At 33.4% G+C, this 26412-nt stretch overlaps 1 protein-coding gene across 10 annotated transcripts in view; it reads right to left on the reverse strand.

Annotated features, from left to right (window-relative positions):
- The window catches only part of TRRAP (transformation/transcription domain associated protein), a 143484-nt gene extending 117494 nt beyond the window's left edge, over window positions 1–25990 (reverse strand). For 9 of the 10 annotated variants that reach the window (XM_031941644.1, XM_031941607.1, XM_031941639.1 and 6 more), the window contains exons 1-19: window positions 25897–25990; window positions 24243–24389; window positions 23802–23851; window positions 17854–17964; window positions 15728–15832; window positions 14943–15026; window positions 14568–14624; window positions 12150–12275; window positions 11359–11436; window positions 9950–10038; window positions 9236–9332; window positions 7813–7951; window positions 6054–6132; window positions 4828–5062; window positions 3811–4135; window positions 3607–3704; window positions 3002–3196; window positions 2361–2552; window positions 764–929 (exon numbers count right to left, since the gene is read on the reverse strand). In XM_031941644.1, coding sequence (XP_031797504.1) covers window positions 764–929; window positions 2361–2552; window positions 3002–3196; window positions 3607–3704; window positions 3811–4135; window positions 4828–5062; window positions 6054–6132; window positions 7813–7951; window positions 9236–9332; window positions 9950–10038; window positions 11359–11436; window positions 12150–12275; window positions 14568–14624; window positions 14943–15026; window positions 15728–15832; window positions 17854–17964; window positions 23802–23851; window positions 24243–24342 — 2326 coding nt within the window. In that variant the 5' untranslated portion in view covers window positions 24343–24389; window positions 25897–25990. Of the gene's footprint in view, window positions 1–763; window positions 930–2360; window positions 2553–3001; window positions 3197–3606; window positions 3705–3810; window positions 4136–4827; window positions 5063–6053; window positions 6133–7812; window positions 7952–9235; window positions 9333–9949; window positions 10039–11358; window positions 11437–12149; window positions 12276–14567; window positions 14625–14942; window positions 15027–15727; window positions 15833–17853; window positions 17965–23801; window positions 23852–24242; window positions 24390–25578; window positions 25783–25896 lie in introns of those variants that run through there. The other variant, XM_031941603.1, reaches the window with a different exon arrangement.
- Between the last annotated feature and the right edge of the window lie 422 nt (window positions 25991–26412).

Here is a 26412-nt window from a genome sequence, read left to right on the forward strand (position 1 = left end):
ATAAGAAAATAACTTTTTAAAAATACAATTAGTTCATATAGTGCAAATCATAAGCATACAAAAACTTCCGATATATAAACCCAATTAAACATTTGCACAAAGGATTTTCAATTTATCAGCTAATAAATAACACTCAAGTACAAATACAAAGTAACTTATTTTCTTTATTTCTCATTTTGATTCTCCCTTACCATCTTGACTATGTTTTCTCTGGCTTGGTGTTAAAATCTATAGAAAAAAGTTATAGAAAATCTATAGAAATATAGATTATAGAGAGAAAATCTATAACAAATCTATAAAAATCTATGGCTCAAAAATGCAAGCAATACCTCAATGGGGAAATCAGAACCCTTCTCCTCCCCATCATCAGTTTCTATATAGCCACAACTTATTTCAACAGCCTCATTTTACAGCCTTGTATGCCTTTAAACTATTAAATGGAATCTTCTACAACTTTAAGGATTTATGAGTTACAGAAATGAGTAGTTGCCAAAAGAGACAGGAAATTGCTCTGTAATTTCATTGGTATACTGATATCCTAATGTGAGAAGCCATACAGAATAATATCTTCTCTATAAACTCAAATTCCTTAAAACCAACAGAGGTCAACATCTCTGCAACGTCACTGAAAATTGCATGGGATGGAGAAGGGACCAGGTATTCCTGGCTTCTAGGCCTATTCTCTATCCACTGTACTACCAGAAAAAAGAAATGTGTTGGGAATGAAACTAGAGTAAAAAAGAAGCAAAATAGCTATTCTGACCTTGCAACAAGTTTGGTAAGAGAGGCAAGAATTCCTGATAGAGAAGATCATGGCTTCCCCCACCGATGGAACGAAATAAAGCTCGAAGAAGCAGGAAATAGTTGTAGGGCTCCTTGGCTGTTTGTGCAAGTTCCATAGAACTGTTCACGATCTTGTGCAAGTGAGGCTAAGAAATTTGAGGAAAAGGTTAATAAACAGACAATAAAGAGAAAGGTCAACCAATGGCAGTATCTTTATCTTCGTTATCAATATCACCCAGACACAAAGGTTCCATGTAATCCAATTAAAAACAAAAGTTAATTTTTTTAAGATTTGTTCCAAATACACCACAGCAATGTAAGGAAACAAGGGTGAGAAGGGGAGCATGTCAGGATAGAAGGTAGCTACTTTCATTATCTGAAGTATACCTAAATTTATTTCCAATTTACAAAAAATAACTATAGTATTATTCCAAATATATATATTTTACCTCAAATTCAGTCAACATAAAACCCAAAATAATCATGATTAGTGATATTTTTCAATCAATATTTACATGTGTTTTTTCCCCTTTCAAAGAAATTAAAATCATGAGAGTCTTGAGTCTTCATTTTTTTCTGACATTTAAAATTATCTTACATGAGTGTGTATATGTATATATTTACAGATTTATACAGATTTATACATTTACAGATATATACATATACACACACATATACATTCTCTACAATCAATGAAATGCCTATTATATGCAAGACAGTAAAAGTCTCAAAGGGTTTTCACACATATCTTATTTGCCTTTTATTTGTTTATGGTCTTGTTACAAAAATCAGAAGTACTAAAGCTGTTAATCTTTGAACACTTCACTAAAAATAAAATTATTTTGATGATTTCTGCATACACCTGAGTTATCATTCTTTGAATAATAAAGAGCTTTATTTCTCTTTTAGGCCACAAGTTTCCCTATGAGAAAATGTTTTTCTTTGAATAGAGTAGATAATAGTATTTGACCTTAAGAGGAGATATATATTTTGCCACAAAGGAAGAAAAATATATTTTGAAAATGCTTTTATTATGTCTCCTCCAAATCCTCCAAAAGCAGAAAAACTGGTCACTTAGCATAGGTACAGATTTGAATATTAAGCCTTCAAATTTTTTCCATTTCAATTCTTACAAGATCTTATAAGATCTGAACTTGAAAGTGAGTAAGATATTATGCGACATCATGGCACAGTAAAGAAAAGGCTACCAGCTTTGTGGTCACAAAATTCAAGTCCTGCATCTAACATTCTGTGTGACCATAAACAAATTACTAAATTTCTCAAGCCCTCCCCAAACAACTCTGTAAGACTAAAAATTACAGGTGAATTGCCAATTTATATGGTAGAAAAAGTTTCAATCACAACAATCTTCACATTGATGAAATCAAGGATCTGGATCAAAAACAGTAGTAACATTTAAGATTTTATATGCCAGATTCTTATTATACAAGGACATTTAATAACAAAGGAGTTCTTTTCAAATGTTAAAACAGCAGCTTCAAGAAATTTTCCAGAAGTGAAATACTTTAATAATCAACTGTGTATTCAAGTGCCACTTAAGCCAAGCTAAGCTTTACCTTCAGCATTTGTTCATTTTCAGCTGCAAAGAGAGAAACTGAACCAAATACCAACTTGAACAGCTTGAGATACAGATTGGAGAGTTCTACATTAGAGCCCATTTCTGGCAGTCGATCAAGGAGATACTCCACAAGAATTGTAGCAAACAGAGCAGAGGTAGTGGGATTTGCCAGGAAAGAATTGGCAACAATCTGTAAATACAAGAAATTCAAATGATAAAAATAATTCCTTTCCAAAAGAAATTGTAAGACAAGGTAATTAGCTTAAATAAATCAATGCCATATTGGGGCTCAAAAGAACTAATTCTCTTTCAAAAAGGAAAAATGAACTATTTGCAAAAAGAATCAAGTATTTCTACAACATTAAAAGCAATGGTTTCAGGTATTTATGTAAGTTTAACTCCTCCTCCCAAAAAATCATTCAACATCTATATATTCAACATCTATTCAACAAAAGACATTAACTCAAATTTCTCTGTTGCTTTTAAGGTACATTATTTTCTAAATTGTATATGCCTTAAAAATAATTTCTTGAACTCTGCCCTTTGAAGGAATCTTCAAATATTTTAAAACTAATTTCCAAATTTCTTAAATACATATAGTATTTATATCTGGGAGGATACATGAAAATTAGTTTATACCTGAAGAGCATAATTTTTTGAGATTCTTTCCACCATATAAGGGACTGTAGTTTGAAAAATTTCTTTAAATGTTAAAGGATTCATCATTGTGAAGACCCCTGCAAAATGTTCCAACACTTCTTTCTCTTCTTTCATTCTAACTGTCTGACAGTTTGCTACTCGAATATAAGTCTGTCCATTTCCTGCTATCTGGACCTAGAACAGGAAAGAAATACATGAGATTTACTCACTTGAGAATGAAAATATTTATAACTGAAAATAAAATTATATAAAAAACCCTGATCATGGTTGTATTTACCAGAAGCACTTCCAATTAAAAAAAAATCCTAAAAACCAAATCTCAATCCTGTAGTTTAAACTCTCACTGTAAGGAAAATAAAAAAATTTATGAAAGACTATAATTTTACTAATTTATTCACTAGAAAAAGATTAAAATGTAAAGTTACTTTCACTTAAGAAAAATAAGATTTTCATGAAGAGATTTCAATAAGTGCAATTCTATAATGCTGAAATATATGTTAAGCGCAGTTTATAAAATGTAAAAATGTATAATTCTATGTGATGTTACCATTCATAACAGATTAATTTATCATCATGTTACTCACCTGATAAATATCTAAAGCCTGCATGGCATACTTCACAAGTTTTATGTAAATCTGTGTCTCTTTGGGTTGTAATTGTTTGTTGGGAATGAACTGAGCTTCTGGAAAAAAGATTACATGCCAAATTAAAAACCACAAAAAAAATTTAAGGTCTTATTTAGACAAATACTCTATTATATCTATAATTTAATTAAAGTGTAGAATTACCACCAGGTGCTTTACATGAAGTTATTCCCCATGTAATTGTCTTGACTCCACAAACCAAAGTTTTTACCAAACTCCGACAATCTGTAACTTGGAATGTTTGCTTATCTTCTTTATCCTTTTCTCCTTGTTTCTCAAAAACAGGCACTGGTGCTGGAGCTACAGGTGTGGTAGGGGCTGGTGAAGGTGCAGGAGCAGGTGCTGTGGGACCCGTAGGTACCCCAGGCAAAGCTGCTTCAGCTGCTCCAAGTTCTGACTGAGGTTTACACTTTTTAAAAATTGCAGACAACTGATATCGAGCAATAGTATGAAATTTCAGAACAAAAACCTGAAAAGGGAGGAAATTAATATGATAGTTTCAAAAGAACTTATCTTGAATATAACAAAAGTTACTTTTCAAATCAAATTAGTCTAGTAGAAAGCAAAAAAATTTCAAAACCTAACAAGAGATTATTTTGAATCTCTTCAAAAGAAGTAACATGCATTTGATATATAAACCAACTGTTTTTTAAATCTATTCATTTTTAAATACCAAAATATTATATTTACCTAAATATTTACAATATACCTACAAGTATCCCACAAGGTAAACTTAGTAATTTGTTCCTTGAAATACTGGCCAGTAGAGAGATCATTTAGAATCCAACATCTGAAAGATTTGGGAGCCCTTATTAAAAGATACTTCTTTATATTTTTGCCCATCTGCATTTTTTATTTCCTTCACAGGCTAACTGTACAATATTTCAGAGTCCGATTCTTTTTGTACAGCAAAATAATGGTTTGCACATGTATACTTATTTTGTATTTAATTTATATTCTAACATATTTAACATGTATTGGCCATCCTGTCATCTAAAGGAGGGGGTGGGGGGAAGGAGAGAAAAATTGGAACAAAAGGTTTGGCAATTGTCAATGCTGAAAAATTACCCATGCATATAACTTGTAAATAAAAAGCTATTAAAATAAAAAAATTTAAAAAAAGATACTTCTTTCATTTAACTTCTTATAAAAAATCCATACCTCTAACATTCTCATTAGAATATCTCTCCCATTTCCATTTTCTTGCTCACTTTTTGAACGGATGCAATCTACTAAGTTTAACAAAAGCTTGCAAGACATAGTCTGGATGCTGCTGGGCAATGACTCATCATCAATATTCTTGGCAAATAGCTGGACTGCAAGGGAGAGGTCATTGAGAGGTAAATGCTGACGGACGTGATGCACCAAGTCTGCCAGTGTGCTGTATGCAAGTGGCCTAAAAGGGGAAAAAAATTCATTGGTTTTTAGGTCTCTTTTCTGGTGTGCCTTATATTGATATTTATAAATTCCATAATCAATTTCTGCTATCATTTTACCCCAGAAAGAGAACTCACAGGAAGGCCAATGCACCAGAGATCAAACCTAGAATTTATTTTACAATGCTTTCCATTTTGTGTTTAATAATTTTAAAATTGCCTTTTTTAAAGCTGGTGGTGTTTTGGTGTTTTTCCAAACTAGTTTTATAAGTTTTTGTTCAACCACAACACTCCAATGGACACTAGAAATATATAATTAACGTAAGTAAAAACAATTACTGAGCTTCATCATGCATATGCCCAGTTTGTAGCCAAAAAGTAGAAACAGTACATGTCAATTAACATTTTCCTATTCTGTTATACATTCCCATAATATTCAGGCGATTAAGTTCTAAAAAGACTTTGCATATTGCCATAATGCCCCAAGCTACAAAATAACTTTCACTTTGTTCTCCAATGAAAGAATATTTTGCAAATTCAAATTCTTCTAAACTCTTTCAGCAGATGGTCAAAAAGTTCTTCAAACTAAAAACTCTTCCCTCACACTTCATTACTAGAAGCTATGAGAATTCCAAAAGTAACAATTTGTTTGCAAATTGCATACATGAAAATTAAACCAAGCATAAATTTTGAACACGGCTTAATAAAAATAGTAAAACAAAACAAAAAACTAATAACCAAAAGATATTTTTCAAGTGTTCTTCTACGATTTATATTAACAAAAAAAACCTCTCATTTTTTGCGTTACTTCTATGTCTAGATACATATCAATTGATTAAAGTAACAACATCCTTTTTTAAAATTCCTGCATTTCTAAATCTAATAGTGATTTTAAGATACAGGCAAATTTAATTTGCAAGTTCCAAAATTGTTAAATACTACAAAAAAGAAATATCACAAACCATTATCATGGGCAAATATCCAACTAGATACCATGCAATTAGTTCATACCTCAGAGTCTCTCGAGCAGTGTATCCAGAACCAATTAATATAGATTCATCAAACAGTTTGTCCATACATGGAATGAATTCTAGGACATAAATATTTATTGCACTGATTACCAACAAAACCAATTACAAGTTACATAAACAGTATTTAACTTAATTGTCAATTACATAATCTGCATTTAAAAGAGGAAAGAAAAGAAAAACAACACACACAGTTTCATTCTATAAAAATGCTAATTTGCTTAGAGAAGTTGTACTACTAAAACTGTATGCTATTAAAAATACAATTTGGGTTATCAGCAAATGCTTTAAAAATCAGACAAACTAGTAAGCAAATGCAAATTTATTTTGAAATGCAAAAGTAAAAATAACTTGATATAAGGTCATCCAAGCTATTGTAAGCATGTGTGAAGTTAGTTCACTGTCCTAAGCAATTATGAAACAAAACTCTAAGTGACCAACAAGTGGTACAAATAGCAGTACTTAAGAAGGACAAGAGAATAATCTATCATCTAATTTTAGTGAAACAACCAGTCACTCAATAAGCATTTATTAAATGCCTATCATGTGCCAGACACTGTGCCAAGAAGTGAGAATAGAAAAAAAAGGCAAAAATATAGTCCCTAATCTCAAGGAGTTCTCTAGTTCAAGAAGTAAGAACAGAAGCAAAGAGCTCATATATGACAATCAAAAGAACAAGTACTAAATAATTAATAGTTAAGGAAGTTCAATGAGGGACCTGGAAGAAATTAAGACTAATTAAATATTGTACAATGAGCATTATCAGGCAAGGTACAATTTTTACAAATGCACAAAGACAGGAAATAATCTATTAAATTTGAGAGAGCTAAAGACTTGACAAGAGAGACATATATGTAGAGGAAAGTAATATAAAATAAATGTGGAAACTAGAGCCAACTTGTGGAAAGCCTTAAATGATAGGCTGAAGCAGTTTTATTTTAACCTAGAATTAACAGAAAGCTCCTCTTCAAAAGGAGCAGAGTGCTTTAGTTGCACCAGTTTTTTTTTTTTTTTCCAGTTACAATAGTTTAGAGAACAGCTAAATTAGACAAGACCCAATCATGAGGCCATTTCAATAATCTAGGTAAATTGATGATGAAGAAGTGAACTTGGCTGATTGGCAATGTAAGTGAAAAGAATGGAACAGATGATACGGTGGTAGAATAAACAGGATTTAGCAATTTGTTAGATATGAGAAGTGAAAAAGAAAAAAGAATCAAAGGTTAACTTCTGAGATCCAAACCTAGGCAATTTAGAAAATGATGAAAAAGTTCTAAATAATTCATTTATCAGTTATGAGATTATGAGAAAGAACAGAAATAGTATCTTAGTGGCAGGTAGTATGGCATAGTAAATAGTCCAGAAAATAAAAACATGTAAAGTTTTGATAATCCCAAAAGGAAACCATAATTCTGATTTCCACAACTAAATTCACCTGAAGACAGTGATCATGTGACCTTGCCTTGGAAGAAGTAACCCAAAATCATAGGAAAGCTTTTCCGACTATACCCCACGAGTAAAATAGCTTACAGGAAAAATCAGTATTATCTCCTCATCTCTTCTAGCCACTGAATTTATCCATCAACAATGACCCTGCACTAGTCTACATACTACAATGCCCAAATTTTTAACAAGTTTTGTGTTTTCTCCAGCAAGCTAAAGATCTAATATAATAAACTAGTGCTGTTAAAATAGTTATTTTATATCTGAAATACATATAAACTGAAAGAAAATATACGTACGGCTCCTTAAATCTGTAGTAAGAATATGTTTGGCGGCAATGAGAAGCTCCTTTCTAAGATGTGCAGTTTCTGCTGGGCAATTTGATAATAACTGTAACATTCCTTTTACCATTTGCTGAGAATATTTTGCCACTAAATCCTGCAAAAACAAGAAATTAGGAACAACATGTAATTATACCTCTGTGAAATGATAATAGGTAAAAGACCTATTCAAAATGCTCTTTATATTTAGTTCAAAGCAATTCAGTAAACTAACTATATACATACAATCTCATATCAGACTTGTTAAATACTGGCTCTTTACTAGCTTCAAAAATTAAGTTTAAGTAGTGGTTTGTTAAGTCCTAATGAAATTCTGCAACCCTGAGAGCAGGGATTCTAGAGATTCAATAGATTTTAATCTTTGCTTAAGAGTAATTCTGTGACTTAGAAACAAAAATGATTTGAACTAGAAAATGATGAAATTATCAAAGATTTAATTTAGAAGTGCTCTGATTAACTTATTTTGTCTAATTTCCTAAGTAAATTTTATTTCAACAATTTTAAAATCAACAAATTACAAATGAAAATTCAATTATGTAGTACAATAATGTTTCCCCAAAAGTACACTTAATTTTTAAAAGATCCTACCAGACATGAATTAAAAAATTAAATTTTTTATGGAATGGGTTAAAAATCAGAATAGTTCCCAAAAAATTTTGAGTTTTGATTTTTTCATTTAATTGAGATTTGTCTTTTTGAAAAATGGGAGATAAAGTAACTCATTGTCCTCTTTTCCCCATAAACCTATTAGTGAATTAAGAGATTACATCAACTAAAAACCATTACATTGAATTCCCAGTCCCTATATTTATGCACACCTGCATCTTTGATTTCCTTCACAAGCTAATTGTACAATAATTCAGAGTCTGATTCTTTTTGTACAGCAAAATAATGTTTTGGTCATGTATACTTATTGTGTATCTAAGTTATATTTTAATATATTTAACATCTACTGGTCATCCTGCCATTTAGGGGAGGGGGTGGGGGGGGGTAAGAGGTGAAAAATTGGAACAAGAGGTTTGGCAATTGTTAATGCTGTAAAGTTACCCATGTATATATCCTGTAAATTAAAGGCTATTAAATAAAAAAAAAAAAAAAGAGAGATTACATCAGTAATTACTTTTTTAAAAATTAGTAAGATGAAGAATACCTATCCATGAGGATCAGTTAAAACTTGTTTATCATGTTTCATTTTCTAATACAAACTTTTCCACTACAACACATAAACAAAAGATTACCATAGCTGTCTAAGTCTCCCACATATTTTTGACATACAATTTCAAAACACAGTTCTAAATAGTTAAACCTGAAAGTAATTCTATTCTTTCCTTACTTTATTCCAAATTTCATAATACTTTAAAACTAAAATATTTAAACTTACCTGATAAATTCTTATAATATAAGCTAAAAACGACAATGTTTTAATTTGAGCAGCAATGAAATCAGCATACAATTCCTTATTATATAGTTTATGTTGCCTGGAATAAAATCAAATTGGATTTACTGTATTGGACCTTTAACTTAAGTGAATTTAGAATTATATAAAAAAAGACTGAAGGCTATTATACTCAAAAACATGTTTAATTTTCACAAAGAAACAAATAAATCAGCAGAAACTTAAATTTACACACTACATTATACTTCATTTTAGTGAACAGAAATTTCATTATGAATCCTATATTTAACCTTGGATTCCTTTTCTACAAATGAAGTAGTATTGAAACCAACACACTACAATCAACAAAATGGACTGAGAAAGCCTTTAGAGGTGACTGACAAAGTCAAACAATCTGATTTAATCCTTTGACTACTATCATCAATAATGATGGTTTGTTCATGGGATACATTTAACAAAATTTTAAGTTCACAAGAACTCTGGCTACATAATATGCTTTTTTCCATAAATTTGAAATCAAGAAATTACCATTATAACAAAATAGTTTTAAAAGATTTTAAAATTTATGTTTAGCAAACTTCTTCACAAACTTGTCTCAAGTTTTTCATATTATTATTTAATGGCAAAATGCAAGAGTATAATATTATTCTTAGTTATCAATGCAAATTCAAATATTTCATTATTCTAAACAAATCTCACCTGGCTTGGGCAGATACCTGAATTATAATAGTATTCATTATCAATGGCACAAATTCAGCAACCACATTGTGAATGTTCAGTTTGTACAGCTAAAAACAACAAACAAATGTTAGACAAGCAAGTTTCTCATTTTTTAATGTCATTTAGATCACACATAACAAAATCACACACTCTCAAATTAGAACATCTCAGAAAGTTCAAAATATAACATGTAGGTTGTACATTAGGCCTAAGTTAGGATTGGCTGGGGCTTCAGGTTCTGAAATGGAATAAAATGATATACTCACAATCCATATCTAAGAGTTAACAAAACATATGTGGAAAGAATAGAAAAGATGTTTAATAAGGACAAAGCACAGATTCAGCTGAGTGCCACACCACTTCTCCACTCATGGGATGGCTTTTGTACTCGGGTCACCAAAAGACTGGGCCTAAGCCTTACCCCACTAGGTCAACTGAGTCTTAGGCAGAATTTTTATACCTTTTAAGAAAAAACTATATGAAGTCATGTAAAGGATAGTTTTTTTTTTTTTCTTAAAAGATATTGAAACTTTGCATAATTGATGTTATATGTTTGCCTTCTCAATGGGTGAAGATCTGGAGGAAGAAAGAATTTGGAACTTGAAATTTTAAAATATGAATGTTTAAAAATAAAGAGAATTAGATCAAAAAAATAAAAAGAAAAGAAAAATTATTTTAACTCATAGAATAGATATTGCTTCTACCATAAGATGGCTATATGACACTAGCTCTGTTACTTTAACACAAATACCAGGTCAATATAGTGTTTCTTTTCTTCATGGCACCTAATACTTCACTTAATCATATAAGTAAAGGAGAGTAACTAGCAACCAGTACTTTTTGCTAGAAGGAAGTACCCGTAGGAGATGTGCTTAACAACTTGAACAATCTTGAACAAAGAATACTTCTTTGTAGTCTCTTCTATATGTTCAAAGTGAGACTAATTTAGGTTACATCCTAAGTCTGATTTCCCGTTATCCTCCCTGCTCTTTCCCAGGACTCTGCTTTTTACCCTCAAGCAACCTTTCCCAACCACCAAGTCCCCCAAACTCATTTACTACTCTCTCTCTCTCTCTTTCACACACCCACACCCACACACACTCACTCCTCCCTTTCCCACCACTCTCTGTCTTCTCTCTCTCTTTCCTTCACCTTATTCTCCTCCCTCATCCCATTCTATCTTTGATTCATATTTTGGATCTTTCTCCCAAATCCAAAACAAATCTGCTTCCCCACAAAAAGTTTAGATGGTCCCTAAGGTACTTTCCTGCTATAAAATTCTACAATTGCATGTCACTAAATACTGTTTTCCTAAGATAGATACAATTTTAATTACTGAAATTAAAACCACAATATGCAACACACACCCCAATATTCAATAAACATACCTGATACATTAAAACAACAATTATGGGCAACTCAGCCAACACTTTCAAGGAAAGAGATCCTCTAGGAATTATAGAATGCTACGAGAGAAAAAACCATGTGGAATTAAGGTTATTATTTTGAAGTAAAAAAATAAAAAATAAAAACAGATGTAGTGATAATTACCCAGAAGCAGTCAATTATTAACTACTTTTTGTTAAAAGGATTGTGAACTATTATTAAAATGCAAAGTGCACCTAACAATCATTCTGTATTTTCAAAACTTATTGATATTTTCAAAGCAGACAATTAGTTTAAAAAGAGAAAGCTTGAGGATATTTATAGAATGATTTCAATCCCCTAGAAAAATTCTTAATATATAAAGTCTTAATATCTAAAATTTTCTTTAAAAAGGATGAATAAAAAAAAAAGTAACATAATAAATCCAGCCAGAAATCTAAATTCACATAGTAAGTTTATTCAAAGAATTTCAAAGTACAACTTTTAGCTGCCTACTTTATCTTCAAAAGGAATTAAAAGATTTTGCCCAATTTTTCCAGTGATATAAGTAAGGAATAGAATATATCATTTTAGGTTTATGGATAAAACTGCAACACACTTGATGATCTATATACTATTACACAATTTATTTTTCATTTCTTTTCATGAATGACTTTCATTTCAAAGTGAATAAAAGTATCGGTAATAATAGGTACTGCTTTGGGTTGGGCTAGTGAGGACTGTGCAGAAATCCAGTTTTCCTCTTCAAATACATATAAACCAAAAAGGGGGGAGTGAAGAAGGGGGAACTTACTGTTCTTGTCTCGCTGTCATCACGTTCAGGATTTACTTTCACAGCAAGTGTTGTGATCATACCAACCATTTCTGGGGAAGGAACTGTGTTATCTGGGATCACTTGGGGATTTTCAAAATAACGATTCTAGAGATGGAAGAGAAATCATTTCTCATTTATCTAAATCAAAACAAGATTTCATTCCTCAATACTTCTAAAATTCTATGCCAAAAAATGTGTATAAGCACAGCAAAGCAACTGCTGAAAAATAATCAAAATCTACATATTTTTAAGTTACTTATTACAAGAATGCTTATGGATTAAATAAGTGTGATATTTTTGAATTCTCTACAATAAAGAATGGTAGCCCAAATTGGACTATATTACATTTTGCTCTATAAATGAGATCTTAGGTCATAAGATAATTGAGAATATAAAGACAGAATACAAAGCCATGTAAACTTCCTGAATATTTCCTAGTTAATAATAAACTACAATGTAAACTATCTGCATAAAAAGAATCCAAGATTATAGTAGCAGTTTTACATTTTGTTAGAACCCAAAAAATTTACCCTATGGTTAGAGGCATCCAAAATATGGTACTACCAAATATTTCCACTCTCTTTATCAAAATAGGCCTTAAGTGGTAACTATAGTAAAAGATTTTTATTTTAAAAGGAGAATAGGAAAAAAAGTCCAAGAAAAACAATATTATGTGGGGAAAAAAAAGTTAACCAACTAGAAAAGGAGATACAGAGTCTTAAACATAAAAATAACTCTTTGAAAATTAGAATTGGGCAAGGGGAAATCAGTGAAGGCATAAGAGACCAAAAAATAACAAGAGAGAATATAAAGAATGAAGATATAGAACATAATGTGAAACATCTTACAAGAAAAACAACAGGTATGGAGAACAGATCAAGAAAAGAAAATTTAAGAATAATTGAACTACCTGAAAGCTATGACCAAAACAGAACCTTGATACAATAATCCCAAAAAAAATTGTCCTGGAGTGATAGAACATGAGAGAAAAGTAGACAGAAAAAATCCACTACCAATCACCACCTCAAAGAGATCCTTTGTGGAAAACACATCGGAATATTATTGCCAAATTTTGAAATCCCCAGATCAAAGAGAAAATGTTGCAAGAAAAAAAAAATTCAGATATGCAGCAGCTACAATTAGAATTTTATAGGACTTATTAGCAGCCCCAGTAAAAGACCACAGGTCCTAGAATCATATATACCAGCAATAAAAAAAAAAAAAAAAAAAAAAACCTAGGCCTGTGGCCAAAAAAATCATATCCTGCAAAATTATCCATAATATCAAATGAGGGAAAAAAAAAAAAAAAAAGAACATTCATTTAACTTGCAGATTTTCAGGATTTTTTATCACCCAAACCCAAATTCTATAGAAAATTTAATATGTAAGAGCCAATATCAAAGATCAATTTCAAGGAACAACATGAACAAATTGTTTATGCTTTTTATTTGGAAATGTATACCATATGTTTAAGATTGACATCTGCAATAAGGTAGCTGAAAAGAAAGACTGAGGCAGAGTTAAAGTAAAAATTGTAATGTTATACAAATGAGGTGCAAAGGAAGAATATATACAAAATCATTAGAGGGAGGAGGAGTGTGAAGAACAAGTTAGCACCCTGGATACCTTAGAATCAGCCAGAGTCAGGATAAGCAAAAGTCCTTGGTCTTTATTCTTGGTTTTTAGGAGTAGAAGTGAATTGGATGGACACAGGATCTCCAAGACCTCCCTTCTCCTTATCTACCACCAAAGTGACTCTGGCTTGTCTTTCTCCACCCCCTAATCCTTCCCAAAATTCTCTGCATACACCAAAAGATCAAGCCAGCACAGAATAGTGGGAAGGGTCATTTTCCTAGCATATGCTAATAGAGTATTATCCAAGCAGTAATTAACCTTAAGTGCTCCACTGTCTGATTCCAGTGCACCTACTCAGAGTTAGAGAATGGCTTATAGTTCTTGGAAAATCTACCCACATAGGGAATGGGTTAAATAGGAAACAATACCTATATATCATGAATTATCTACTACCCTCCAAAATCTATAAAGAAATAAAGGGGAAGAGATGGGCAAAGGGGAAAGCAAAAGGTGGGGAAAGACAGAAAGGGAATAATGGATGGGAAGAGGTTAAGTAATATCAAGACAAGTTAAAGAAGAGAATAAGAGGGAAAAAAATAAAAGTCAATTTTTAATCCATTAAGGAATGAGAGCAATCTAATTTGTATTTCAAACTAAATATAACAAGTTTAAGAGTAACTATAACACACTATGAAAGACTTCGTAAATGACATAATTTAGAACTTGTAGGTGCTTTAACAAGAATACCAAGACTGTGATAAACCATGCAGCAATGCTTCCTCCCCTCCCAAAACTATGTAAAAATATGAATTCTACACATACCACTACTTTTGGAAGCTCCTTGTATATCTGTTTCACAAAGTCCAAAAAATGATGAATCTAAAAGCATTCATAATAAAAAGATTTTTAATATGTAATGTAAATTGACACATTTAATAATTTTAAAAAATACCTCTCTGTAGTTTCATTAATTTAACTGTTCTAAAACTAATATATTAGAATTTATTAAGTTATTTCACACAATGCTCAAAACAAATCCTCTGCCAAAAATCCACTGAAATTTTCTACCCTATATTTACAAAATTTTCACTTAAAAGAAACATTTCTCTCAAATAAGCAGGAAAACATATATATGAGATTACCCAAATCAGAGCACATTGAAATTAACCCACAAATACTCACAAAATAAAAACTTACTTCTTGTGTGATTGTTGGACGGAACTGTTTGTGCAACTCAATAATTATCCTTAGACAAATAAGCACATTTTCTTCATTTTCAGTCTAAAAATAAAAGGTTTTTAAAATGAAATTTACTTTACATAAGTTTTACTCCATTTCAAATCTAGAGACTATAAAAACTATTTACCAACAATTCCATTCCAAAAACATCTGACTTAACCAAAAAATGTTTAATTGATAGAACAAGACTTATAAAGTCCAGAGCATTGAGTGGTTGCCCTGATTCAAATAAAGACTAATCATATATTGTCAGAGTAAATATATTAACTTTTAACTGAAAAAAAAAATTCAGAGACTAAGACTTAAGAAAAGCCAACACTTTTTAAAACTCAATGGAAAAGATCCTGAAAATGGTACCCACAAAATTAAATTTAAATTCCATGTGAAACAATTCAAGACTATAGAACACAATGTTTTACAAAAGCTAGTAAATAGAGTTACTCTAAATGACAGATAAAAATGAAAATCAAAGGAGAAAGTGCATATCCTCTGTTTCTCAATCATCATTTCTTCAAAGTAAGCCATTATAACCATAAAGTTCTACAGACTAAAGAAATAAGATCTTGGAAGTTTTTGAAAGTTCTTTCAGTATTCCTGTCAGTTATATTTTTTTCCTAAAAGATTATATAGATCTTAACTTCCCATATCAATTACACTCATCTCTCCCTTCTTTAAAAAGAAGAAAATCTTAAAGTCTTTATTAAACATGATTAAGCAAACAGAATTCTTTTTCACGCAGTTACCTCCAAGAATCGAAACATCACAGACAAAACATTTTTGGTATGAGGACGAAGATGTTCATTTGTTGGTATTCTATGAATTATCTCAAGAACTAGTTTCCGCAATTGCTAGAGAGAAAGGGAAAAAAATGAACACTTGGAAAAAATTTTTTGATAATAATTAAGAGTGAAACCTCACATTCCCTGAAGAAACAGCTATTCTGGAAGACCCATTGTGGCAAAATCTATATATTTACACCTGTCAGTCTTATTTCTTTAAAATGGATGTGATTATAGCAGGATTTATGAATCATTTTCTATAGAATCTAAAGACATGAATTATAAAATCCCCACCTGAAGTATTTCTATTCTTTAATCTCTAAAAATAAATTAACAAAGCTACAATTTCTCTTTACTAAAAAATTTTTTCACTAAGTAAAATTTCACAACCCATCAGCAGTTCAAACAGGACAAAATATGGAAAGTGTGGTAGAGTAAAAAAAAAAAAAAAACAAAAAAACTATTACACAAGGAGGCAAAGAATTTTGGCTTTTTGTCTCAGCTCCCACTGAGCATCTATGAGCATGATACTTCTCTGGTTTGGACCTCAATTTCTAAATCAATGTCTCACTGATATTCTAGGATCATGAATTTGTAATTCTTGATTTAGAATAATTGGACAGGGAAGTAGAAGAGTAGAGATGATGTCTACATTTAGCATCTGACACACTTCCTCCTCCTGTTCCCAATCCTTCAAATAACTGATCAGAGGCACAAAAAATTATATTAATATTGAAAGAATAAGAATGTATTCAGTGTTGAGGCATTTCAGGAACTATAAATTTCATGCTTTCAAAGCCATCTAAGATCAAAAGTTTGGGGCATCCCAAAATTTAAAAGTATATCAATATAATTGTTTTCATCCAGAGCACAGTACTTGAACTGTTTCAATAAATAAAATTTTTACTATGTGATGATTCATACTTGAAATAACCTAAGTGTATATCTTTAATCAATGACCAGTCATTTATCAACCTATTCAAAGAACATTGACAGAGTAGCTACTATATGCAAGGCACTACATTGGTCTAGTGTTAACAACTAAAAGTGATCACTTCTATCTCAAAACTTAGTGGAGCAGGAAAGGGCACTTTTTTTTTTTTAGTACAAACTATTCACTTTATTCTTTCTAGCATAAAACCCAGTTTTATAGATGGGCAGCCTGTTCCTGAAGAGGTCCTGAAATACCAGAGATCCCAGACCAGCAGAGGCAAGAAGGAAGAGCTCCCACTGCCCCTCTTAGCTACTCTGTCTCTACTTTGTTTCACTTGTTTCACTAATACAGCATGATAGATTGCTAATCTCAAAGAAAGAAAACAGGCAAATGGGTTAGTTTCCCTACAAGAAATGGTCCAGGGTCAATAGAAAAATGTTTTATGGATTTGAGTTAATTTCAAGATTGCTGACAGGTTTTTGTTAGTAAATGGAAACATCTTTGGCATCTGCATTTTAAAACAAGAAAATGAGTCTTTTATGGCATGGGAACAGCATGAGCAAAGCCATGGAAGTAAGAAATACTAAGGTTTGGGGAATGGCTAATAGTCCCAGTGTGGCTGAAGTAAAGGAGAAAAGCATGATAACAAGCCTGAAAACTGGGCTGGAGCCAAAATGTGGAAGATTTTGAATCCCAAGCTAAGGAACTTGGGTTTTTTTCAGGCAGGCAAAGGAAAACCACAAATGATATCTAAAAAGGGCAATTATTTGATCAAAACTGCGCATGAAGATGAATCTGGCAACAATGCCTAGGCAATGCATAGAGGAGAGATTAAAAGTACAACCAACCAATTTAAATTGCCATTGATAATCTAGGTAAAGTCACAATAATAATTTAGTGAATAATTAAAATGAAAAAAAAAAGAGAGAGAGAGAAAAAGGGAGAGAGGAAAAAAAGAAGACAACATGCATTCACCAAAGCACATGGGCAAATTATATAAGAAAATTCTATCAAGTATAGTAATGTTGTTATCTTCAACAAAAAATTCTCACTGATTTTTAAGCTATATCATGAACTTTCTATTTGTGTAGTCTTTTTAAGAAATGAGTTCTTTCTTTCTTTTTTAGTAGGATAACTGATATTTTAAAGAAATTACCTGTGCTGGTTTCTCTTGCAGAAACTGAACTTCTCCATCTTGTAGAAATGTAAGAAATCGAGGAATTATATGCTCTAGGAATGTAGAATACTGAGGGGATGATGTTACATTCTATTTTCAAAAAAAAAAAATACATTTTTAACAGTTATTTCTATTTTAAAATTTACAGAAATAATCATTTATATGTTACTTTATGCTATTACATAGTGTAACTAATTTATAAGCTATTTTCCGAAGCAATTCTAAACATCTAATCTGCTTAAAATAGCTTGAATAACAACTAAAACACATATTTATCAAACTACAGTACTGAAGGCATTGTACTAGACACTATAGATACAAATATGAAAAATGACACTCCCTGACTCAAGTATCTCCTTGGGGAAGGAAGGAAATAAGAAGAGAAAAGGAGACTAAAACACATAGACAAATAAACATAACAGACATAATATGATAAAAGTAAATGAGTGGAGAGGAAAACGCTAAGAAAATGTAGGGAGAGGTTAATAAAACTGGAATAAGGCCCTAACAATATTAGAAAGTTTAGAACAAGATTGTGGGATGATCTTAAAACGCTGGCTAAGGAGTCTATATTTCATGCTCTAGGTAATAGGGAACCATTAAAGTTTTTAAGCAAGCGATGCTTCAGTCCCATCCAAGTACTATGATCCACATGGATAATGGATTGGAGAGCCTGAAGGTAAGGAAATTATTAGAATGGAGGCATTCATTCAACTACTACAACAGTCTGTACAAGAGGAAGTAAGGATTTGAATTAGAGATGATGGTACTATGAATAGCAAAGAAGGGAAAGGGCAGGCATGTTGTGGAACCTACAGGGAATTAAGATTACAGTAGAATTAAATGGATTTAGCCCCTGATTAGACATGGGAAAATGAAGGAAATGGAAGAATCAGAGACTCCTCTGAGGTTTAGGAACTTGGGTGACCTAAAGAAGAATAGTGCCATTAATAAAAAAAATTTGGGAGGAGTATGCAAGTTTAGGATTGGGGGAAAGAAGAGAATGAGTTCATAAGACTTGAGTATGAGATCCAAGAGATGACAAAGAAAAACTAAGGAATTAAGCACTGATTTGTGATTAAAGAAATAATTTATATAGAGGTGACAAAACAATTTTAAATACAATAAAATGATAATCAAAAGTTAATTCAGTTAACTTCAAACATACTAAAATTTGAGTTCTTCTTTCTAAATTATACCCTATCCACGTGGCCCTCTTCAACAATGAAGATGAACCAAATCAGTTCCAATAGAGCAGTAATGAACTGAACCAGCTACACTCAGGGAAAGAACTCTGGGAGATGACTATGAACCACTACATAGAATTCCCAATCCCTCTATTTTTGTCTGCCTGCATTTTTTATTTCCTTCACAGGCTAATTGTACACTATATTTCAAAGTCCGACTCTTTTTATAGAGCAAATTAACTGTTTGGACATATACACATATATTGTATTTAACTTATACTTTAACATATTAACATGTATTGGTCAACCTGCCATCTGGGGAAGGGGATGGGGGGAAGGAGGGAAAAAGTTGGAACAAAAAGATTTGCAACTGTCAATGCTGAAAGATTACCTATGCCTATGTCTTATAAATAAAAAGCTATAATTAAAAAATTATAACCCATCCAAATTTTAAAACAATGATCTCATACAAAAAAATCCTTTCCTGCTTTAACTTCATGACAATGTGTTCTTTCTTCTAGGAGTGGAGATTACTATTGTACAGAACATCTATTATATCACATTTTCTGAAGGAAGAAGTGATAAATAGGCCAGGGACTAAAAGCAAAGATAATAGGCAGACACATAAGTACTGGAATGGTTAATTAAGAGATCCAGAAGTTTATGGGATAATATGGACAAACCACCAAGATAAGAAAGCATACAGAACAAAATTTATACTACTGAATTGATGCGGCCACCTTGTTGAGATCAAGAAACCATTGTTCTAAAAAATAAACCCTTCACTAAGTCTTTCTAACTTCTTGATTCTTTTGTAAAGTTATTTTCATGAACCTGCTTAAAAACCTGTTATTATGGGTCTTGGATAATTCAACAGTATTATTTTGCAAAATTCCAGACTTCTTGCTATAACAAACATTTATCTATTTGACACTTCAGCCACAAATTAGAAACTTTAACAAATATTTGTTAACTACTTATGTATTATGCTAGGCACTGACCTCAAGGAGCTTAAATTCTGTTATTATTATTATTAATTATTCTGAGGATAATACAGCATGTACATGAATAAGAAAATACTAGGTAATATAACAATGCCAAGAAGAAGAATGTTATTAACTGAGGACCAATTATTTATTATAACTTATATACAAGACATCTGATCTGGGCTTTGAAAGAATTTTGGGATTCCACTACAAGAAGGTAGGGATAAAATTTGAAGCCCACTCATATGAAGGCTGGAATATCGGGTACAGGGAATAGCTATCTAGCAAGCTGATATGACTAGGAAGTGCAAAAGGAAGTAGTGTAAACAATATATATATAGTAATATAGAAAGTACTAGTAAAGAAAATAATATAGAAGAGTAGGTGAAAGCCATATTATGAAGTGCTCTATTAGGAGTTTATTTACATTTTATCCTTATCTAGAGGTGATAAGAAGTCATTAAAGATTTCTCTTTGAAGAATAGAAGATTGTTACATGATCAGATCACATCAGTTTGATGGCTATATGGCTGCAATAGAGCAGAGAAACTAAAGACAACGAGAATACTTTGGAGAGTTCTGCAACAGTCCAGATGAAATTAAGGCTCTGAATTGGGATGACTGCAATACGATTAGAGAGAAGGATGAAAACAACATTTTGGAGGCAGAATCAACAAGACAGTAAATGATTACATATTAGAAACAAGAGAAAATAATCAAAAACCAAGATTATATAAAACTGAGTAACTGAAAGGATTAGAGATGACATCAAAAATGGGAATGTGTGATGAAGGATTAGTTTTGAATAGTTATCAGTATTTATGGACAAGGTGAATTTGATATGGCTGGGAAATAATAAAGAAATAGAATACAATTAGGACTGACATTCAGGAGACAGAGAAAAGCTACATAAATGTTTGGGGGTCTGCACAGGGACAATAATTGAACCCAAGAATGCTACTGAGATCCCCAAGGGAGATAGTGTAGAGAAATGAAGATACAGGCAATACAGAGCCATGAATGGATACCCTCAAGTGCTTAGGCATACTACGAGGCAGGAGACTGGTAGAAGTGGAAAGATTTGAGTTAAACCCCCATATTCCTACAGCATCAGAAGGGCTGTTGCAAGCAAGGAATCTGTGGTACAGTGTTGAATTTATGTCAGTTAACTTTGTTCCCAAGTGAACCAATATTGGCCCCAGCTGACCTTTGGGCAAAAAGAAAATCAAAATCAAAAAAGGATTTGGGGAGGGAATGCTTGAGATCCCACCTCCCATACAGCTTTTCACTTTCGTACCTGTGATTTTGATTTGTTTTTAACTTCCTAAATTGTTTTTACCCGAGTAAAGTGCATTATAGTACAACGGCTATCTATTACATTCCGAATGATCCACTGTACCAGATAAGAATAATGACCAGAAAACAGAGAATTGAAGATCCAGCAAAGAATCAAAAGATAACAGCATTCAAGAAGTCAAGGAAGGAAAGAATGCTCAGCAGTCTCAAAAACTGTATCAGGCAGAAAAAACTGTATCAGGCTCAAAAACTGAATAAAGGCCACTAGATTGCTTATTGAATGACTAAGTGACATTAACAGTTAACATTACTAGTAACTTTTCAACATCAGTTAAATGATGAAGCCCCAAGTCAAAGTGTAATGAAGAAAAGGGAAATGGAGGCAATGAATGTAGACAAATCTTAGTAGTAGTTTGGTTGTGAAACAGAAGAGATAGAGGCCAAAAACTTAACATAGCAGTCAAGCAAAAGTTTTCAGGATGAATAAAAGAAATGGTTGCATTTGTAGGCAACAGGGAAGGAACAAAAAGGAAGAGAGACAGATGAGAAAAAGTGAAGGAAAAAAATGAAGTACAAGCTCCTGCAGAAGACAAGGGAGAATAGGATTAAGAGCCTGAGTAAACTGGCTAAAGCCAAGAGAAGGGTCAATCATCAGACACTGAAGGCAATAGAAGAAAATATCAGTAGGGAGACAGAGTTCCAGAGAAGAGTAGCATGAAGATGGATTCTGAAAAGTAATTTGGGAGGAAAAAATAGAAATAGCTAAAATCTAGAAACATAAATTTCTAACTATATTTATAAAAATTATGAATAAGTATCATGAGGGTTTTCCAGGTCAACTGAAGCTAACAAGCTACTAAGAATTCTTGCTGATTTACAAAACTCTAATCTAGGATTTTCTCCATTCCCATACAAAATAGAAATAATCATTGAAACATAAGCAGAAACCAATTGCAAAAGGGCAGTATTATAAACATAAGAGGCTTTAAAAAGAATCCTAATGGTAATATCTATTTAAAATAAAATAATCTAACTCATTTAAAAATGAGAGCATCATAGAATTCAAGATTTAGAGCTGCAAATAAAAATATCTGGTACAATCCCTAATTTTACAGATGAATAAAGTGAGATACAAAAAAGAATATAAGATTTTCTCAAGCTCAGGTGCTCCATTACAGCACTCTTTCCAATGTACCACATTACAGCCCTTCAATATATTAATGGGAACAATAAGTAAAAAGATGATTTTAGAGTATAGATCCTAAGCAAGAACTTAAGACAATCAGAAAATCATAATTTTTTTCCATTTCTATTTGAAAACAACATATCACGTTATAAAAAGTAAAATAAAATCTACATTCATTACAACTCAACAATTATGAAGCATCTACTACATGTCAAGCACTATGATAAACACTAAAAATACAACAAAAGGAAAACAAACTCAAATTCAAGATTATATTCCACAACAGTATATACATAGGTATATAAATACTTAAAAGAAGCTAGGTAGCAAAGGTAAGTTGCTAGACCTAGGCTCAGAAAGACTTGAGATCAAATTTTGCAGGAAAATTGCTAGTTTGTGGCTCTAGTCAAATCACTTAAATTCTCTGTCTCATTTTTACCACCTATAAAATGGGGATAATAACAAGATTTACCACCCAAAACTGTTTCGAGGATAAAATGAGATCTTTGAAATCTTAAAACACTATTTAAATGAAGCTATCATGAATGCTGATACTGCTATTATCAATTATTGTGGAGAAATACCAATTATGTTTCAAAATTAATTTCAAAAAAAGAGAACAGGAAGAAGCTTTGTATGGAAAGTGACACCTACGGGGGACTTTGAAGGAAACTAGAAATTCTAAAGAGACAGAAGTGCATTGCTCAAAATCAAGAGATGAAATTTCAGTTATAGAGAACAATTAGTAGGCCAGTTTTGTTGGCACACAGAATATACGAAAAAGAGTAACATAAACCAAGAATAGAAAAGTACATAAGTCATACTGAGGAAAGCTTTAAATTCAAAACTGAGAATTTCTTTAAATATCCTAGAGATAAATGAGAGCCACCCAAGACTTTTGAGTAGAAAGATGACATGGTCAAATTTTAGAAATATAAATTTGGCAGTGTGGATGAAGCATTGGAGAGCAGGGGACTGACAGCAAGGAGATCAATTAGGAGGCTACTACAGTAGTCTAGGCAAAAATTAATGAATACAACTAAAGGCAGTATATGAATGGAGAAAAGGGAAAAGATGTAAAACATTATAAAAGTAACTTGACAAAAAAGTGGATATAGGGAATGAGGACAAGAGGCATGGATAATTCCAATATTGGGACCAGGGATGAATGGAATGATGGTATGGTCCTGAAAATAAATACTTCTAAATAAACTTAAAAGGAATACTAAAGAGAACTTTGATACTGGCCCAATTTGAAGTTTTAAAACATACCTCAAAATTTTCACTAACTTCTTGCATCATTTTCAGTTTTGTTTCATCCGCTGTAAAAAGTGAAAAATACTCGTTGCTGACTTTTTAAAAATTCTACAACTACTAGATTTACTAGGAAAGAGAAGCAATCAGATCTTATCAGTTTGAATATCATGGCCCTCTATAAAAAGGCATATAACTAAGTCCCTATCACCATTCACAGTCAATCATACATCCAAGCACAAGTGCGCGCACATACATTCATATACAGACACAAACATTTGCCTTTTAAGGGCTCCAACCAATAATATTCATCATTTTGCTTCCCTACAAAAAGTCGAAAGGAAATATAAAGTGAGCTTAAATGTCACTGTATATCACTGAGCACATCATTTTAATAATAAAGCAAGTAAGTTATTATATTTCCTGAAATGGCAAAGAGAAAGGAAAGAATCAACTTACGTGTATTTACATCTGTAAGAGCAGCCACAAACTGAAGATATTTTTTCATCAGAGTGGTTTGATCAACCACTGTAGCCCCGGGTGTTGCAACAAATGCCATTTTTCTTTTGAGTTAGTGTTTCTTAGAAGAGTGGAATCAAGACCAACCTATTTTTACAAAAAGGTACAGATCTCAGTCCTATAAGCGAGATAAAACTCCATTCTGAACATGCTTATTATTTATATCAGAAAATTCTGCACATAAACTCTGATACATGAATCCATTAATTTTTTAAACTTTTTTAATCTAAATTCGCTTTTTGTGCTACCTTTTAAACATATGCAGCTCTTTTCTTCAATATCGATACTTAAACTTTAAATGAAGGGCAAAACTTTAGAAAAGCATTTTTTTTTAAGCTACAAAACTCATTCACAAAAATTAGTTAATCTTCAGGTCCCTCTCTTCTTTTCATTCAGGATCCATGTACAAGTACAGAGAAAAGTGAAGAGAGGTTCCTGACCCATCCTCCTTCGTAACCCCAAAAGGCACTCAGACATATTGGGGACAACTCCAAGCCTTGAGCACAGCAAAGTTACTTTTAAAAGCTCCCCCCAAAGCGAGGTGATATCAAAGGCTCCAAGGTAGGGATGTATCCCCAGGGCTTGCAATCTTAATAAATAAGGCGGGTCAAGCCGAGAATGAGATGTGGGTTTCGCTCCTCTTCTTCCTATAGACTACTCTTTCTGCCCTTCCCCACTTCGCCTCCCAGACTAGGGGAGGGGGAATCAGGCGAATTCTAAGAGAAGGGAGGGATCGGGAGGCAGGTCTACGGGTACCCACTTCCGGGTAACACTGCCCTCCTCTCCCCTCCCCCCAACCAATCCCCTCCCGGAAAACCTCCCAATATCCTCCAACACACTTCCCAGGCCCCAAGGAAGCCCCTCGCCTAGACACCCCCCCCTACTCCTCCCCCCCCCTCCCTGTCCTAACTCGCCAGCGAAACCGCCTCCGCGCCGAGTGGTGGCGCTGCCGTCGCTAACCTTCTCGCTCTCGCTCTCTCTCTCTCTAGACCGCAGGTTAAGAGATCAGTTTCACGCCGGGAGGCGAGAACTGAAATCAGATATACCACATACACACACACACACACACCGGCCCCTTCCACACTGTTGGAGGTGGGGAAGCGGGGTGTCACTTCTTCCCGGCCCTAACCCCAACCCCAAACGCTCCTCCGGTGCTCTGCTTTGTTGCAGTACTGGAAGAATCGCCGTTGCCCGGGCCGGTGCTACGGTGCCCGCTGAGGGTCAATTCCAAAAGACGCCTCGGCCTTCCCTCGTTCCACTCTCCCCCTTACCCTACCTAGCAGTAAATATAGTAGTAGGAAGCTTCGGAATGAAAGCCCTAGCCCGGTCTCGGCCGAAAGTGGGTAAGGAAGAGAGGAAAGGGGCTCTCGTGCGGTGCCCCAGGACTCTTCTGCTCCAGCATCACCCTCAAGTACGTCCGGGGCTAGAAAGGCCTCCTGGCTCCCGTGCACCCGGGCTCCGGACAGCCTCGCCTGCGCACGCGCTCAGGAACCCCGGCGGCGGCAGAAAGCCCCCCTCCCCCGCCCCAGGGAGCGCACTCCCTCCCCCCGCAACCCCGCAGGGGAAGATTCGGGTGGAATGTTAGCTCACGCACCCTGAGAGGCGGCTGCTCTTCCTGCAGCGAGGCCCATGGCTCCCGGAGCAAAGCTGCCGCCCTGCGGAGTCCCCGCCCCCGCTTAAAGCGACAGGCTCTATCCCTGGGCTGCTCTCCGCTCGCCAGGCAGCCAATCAAAAAATTGATGCCCAGCCGCAGCACCAGTCAGGTGTCACTTACGGGGTACTGGGGTGCGGCCTGGCCCGAAGCTGAGGGGGAAATTACCCTCAGGAGACCTCTCGCTGAAGGAGTGAAAGGGTTAGATCTAAAAGTTTAAATGTAGCTTTCCCCCATCCCTCTAAAGTACTAAGCACGCAGGACTGTAGAATCCAGACTAAAAGTAATCATTGCAATATTCTAGCAATTGTGTCCTGCACACAAGTACTAAGTATCTGGTTAGCTGTTTGTTTCCCCTTCAAGAACAAAACTGAGCTAATATTTAATTAGGTGTAGATTTCACTTTATCTTCTAAATCTTCCTGGCTCCTTGTAGGAAGAGATGGTAATAAAACCCAAA

This window comes from Sarcophilus harrisii, chromosome 1 (assembly GCF_902635505.1).
Source record: "Sarcophilus harrisii chromosome 1, mSarHar1.11, whole genome shotgun sequence".
Taxonomy (NCBI): domain Eukaryota; kingdom Metazoa; phylum Chordata; class Mammalia; order Dasyuromorphia; family Dasyuridae; genus Sarcophilus; species Sarcophilus harrisii.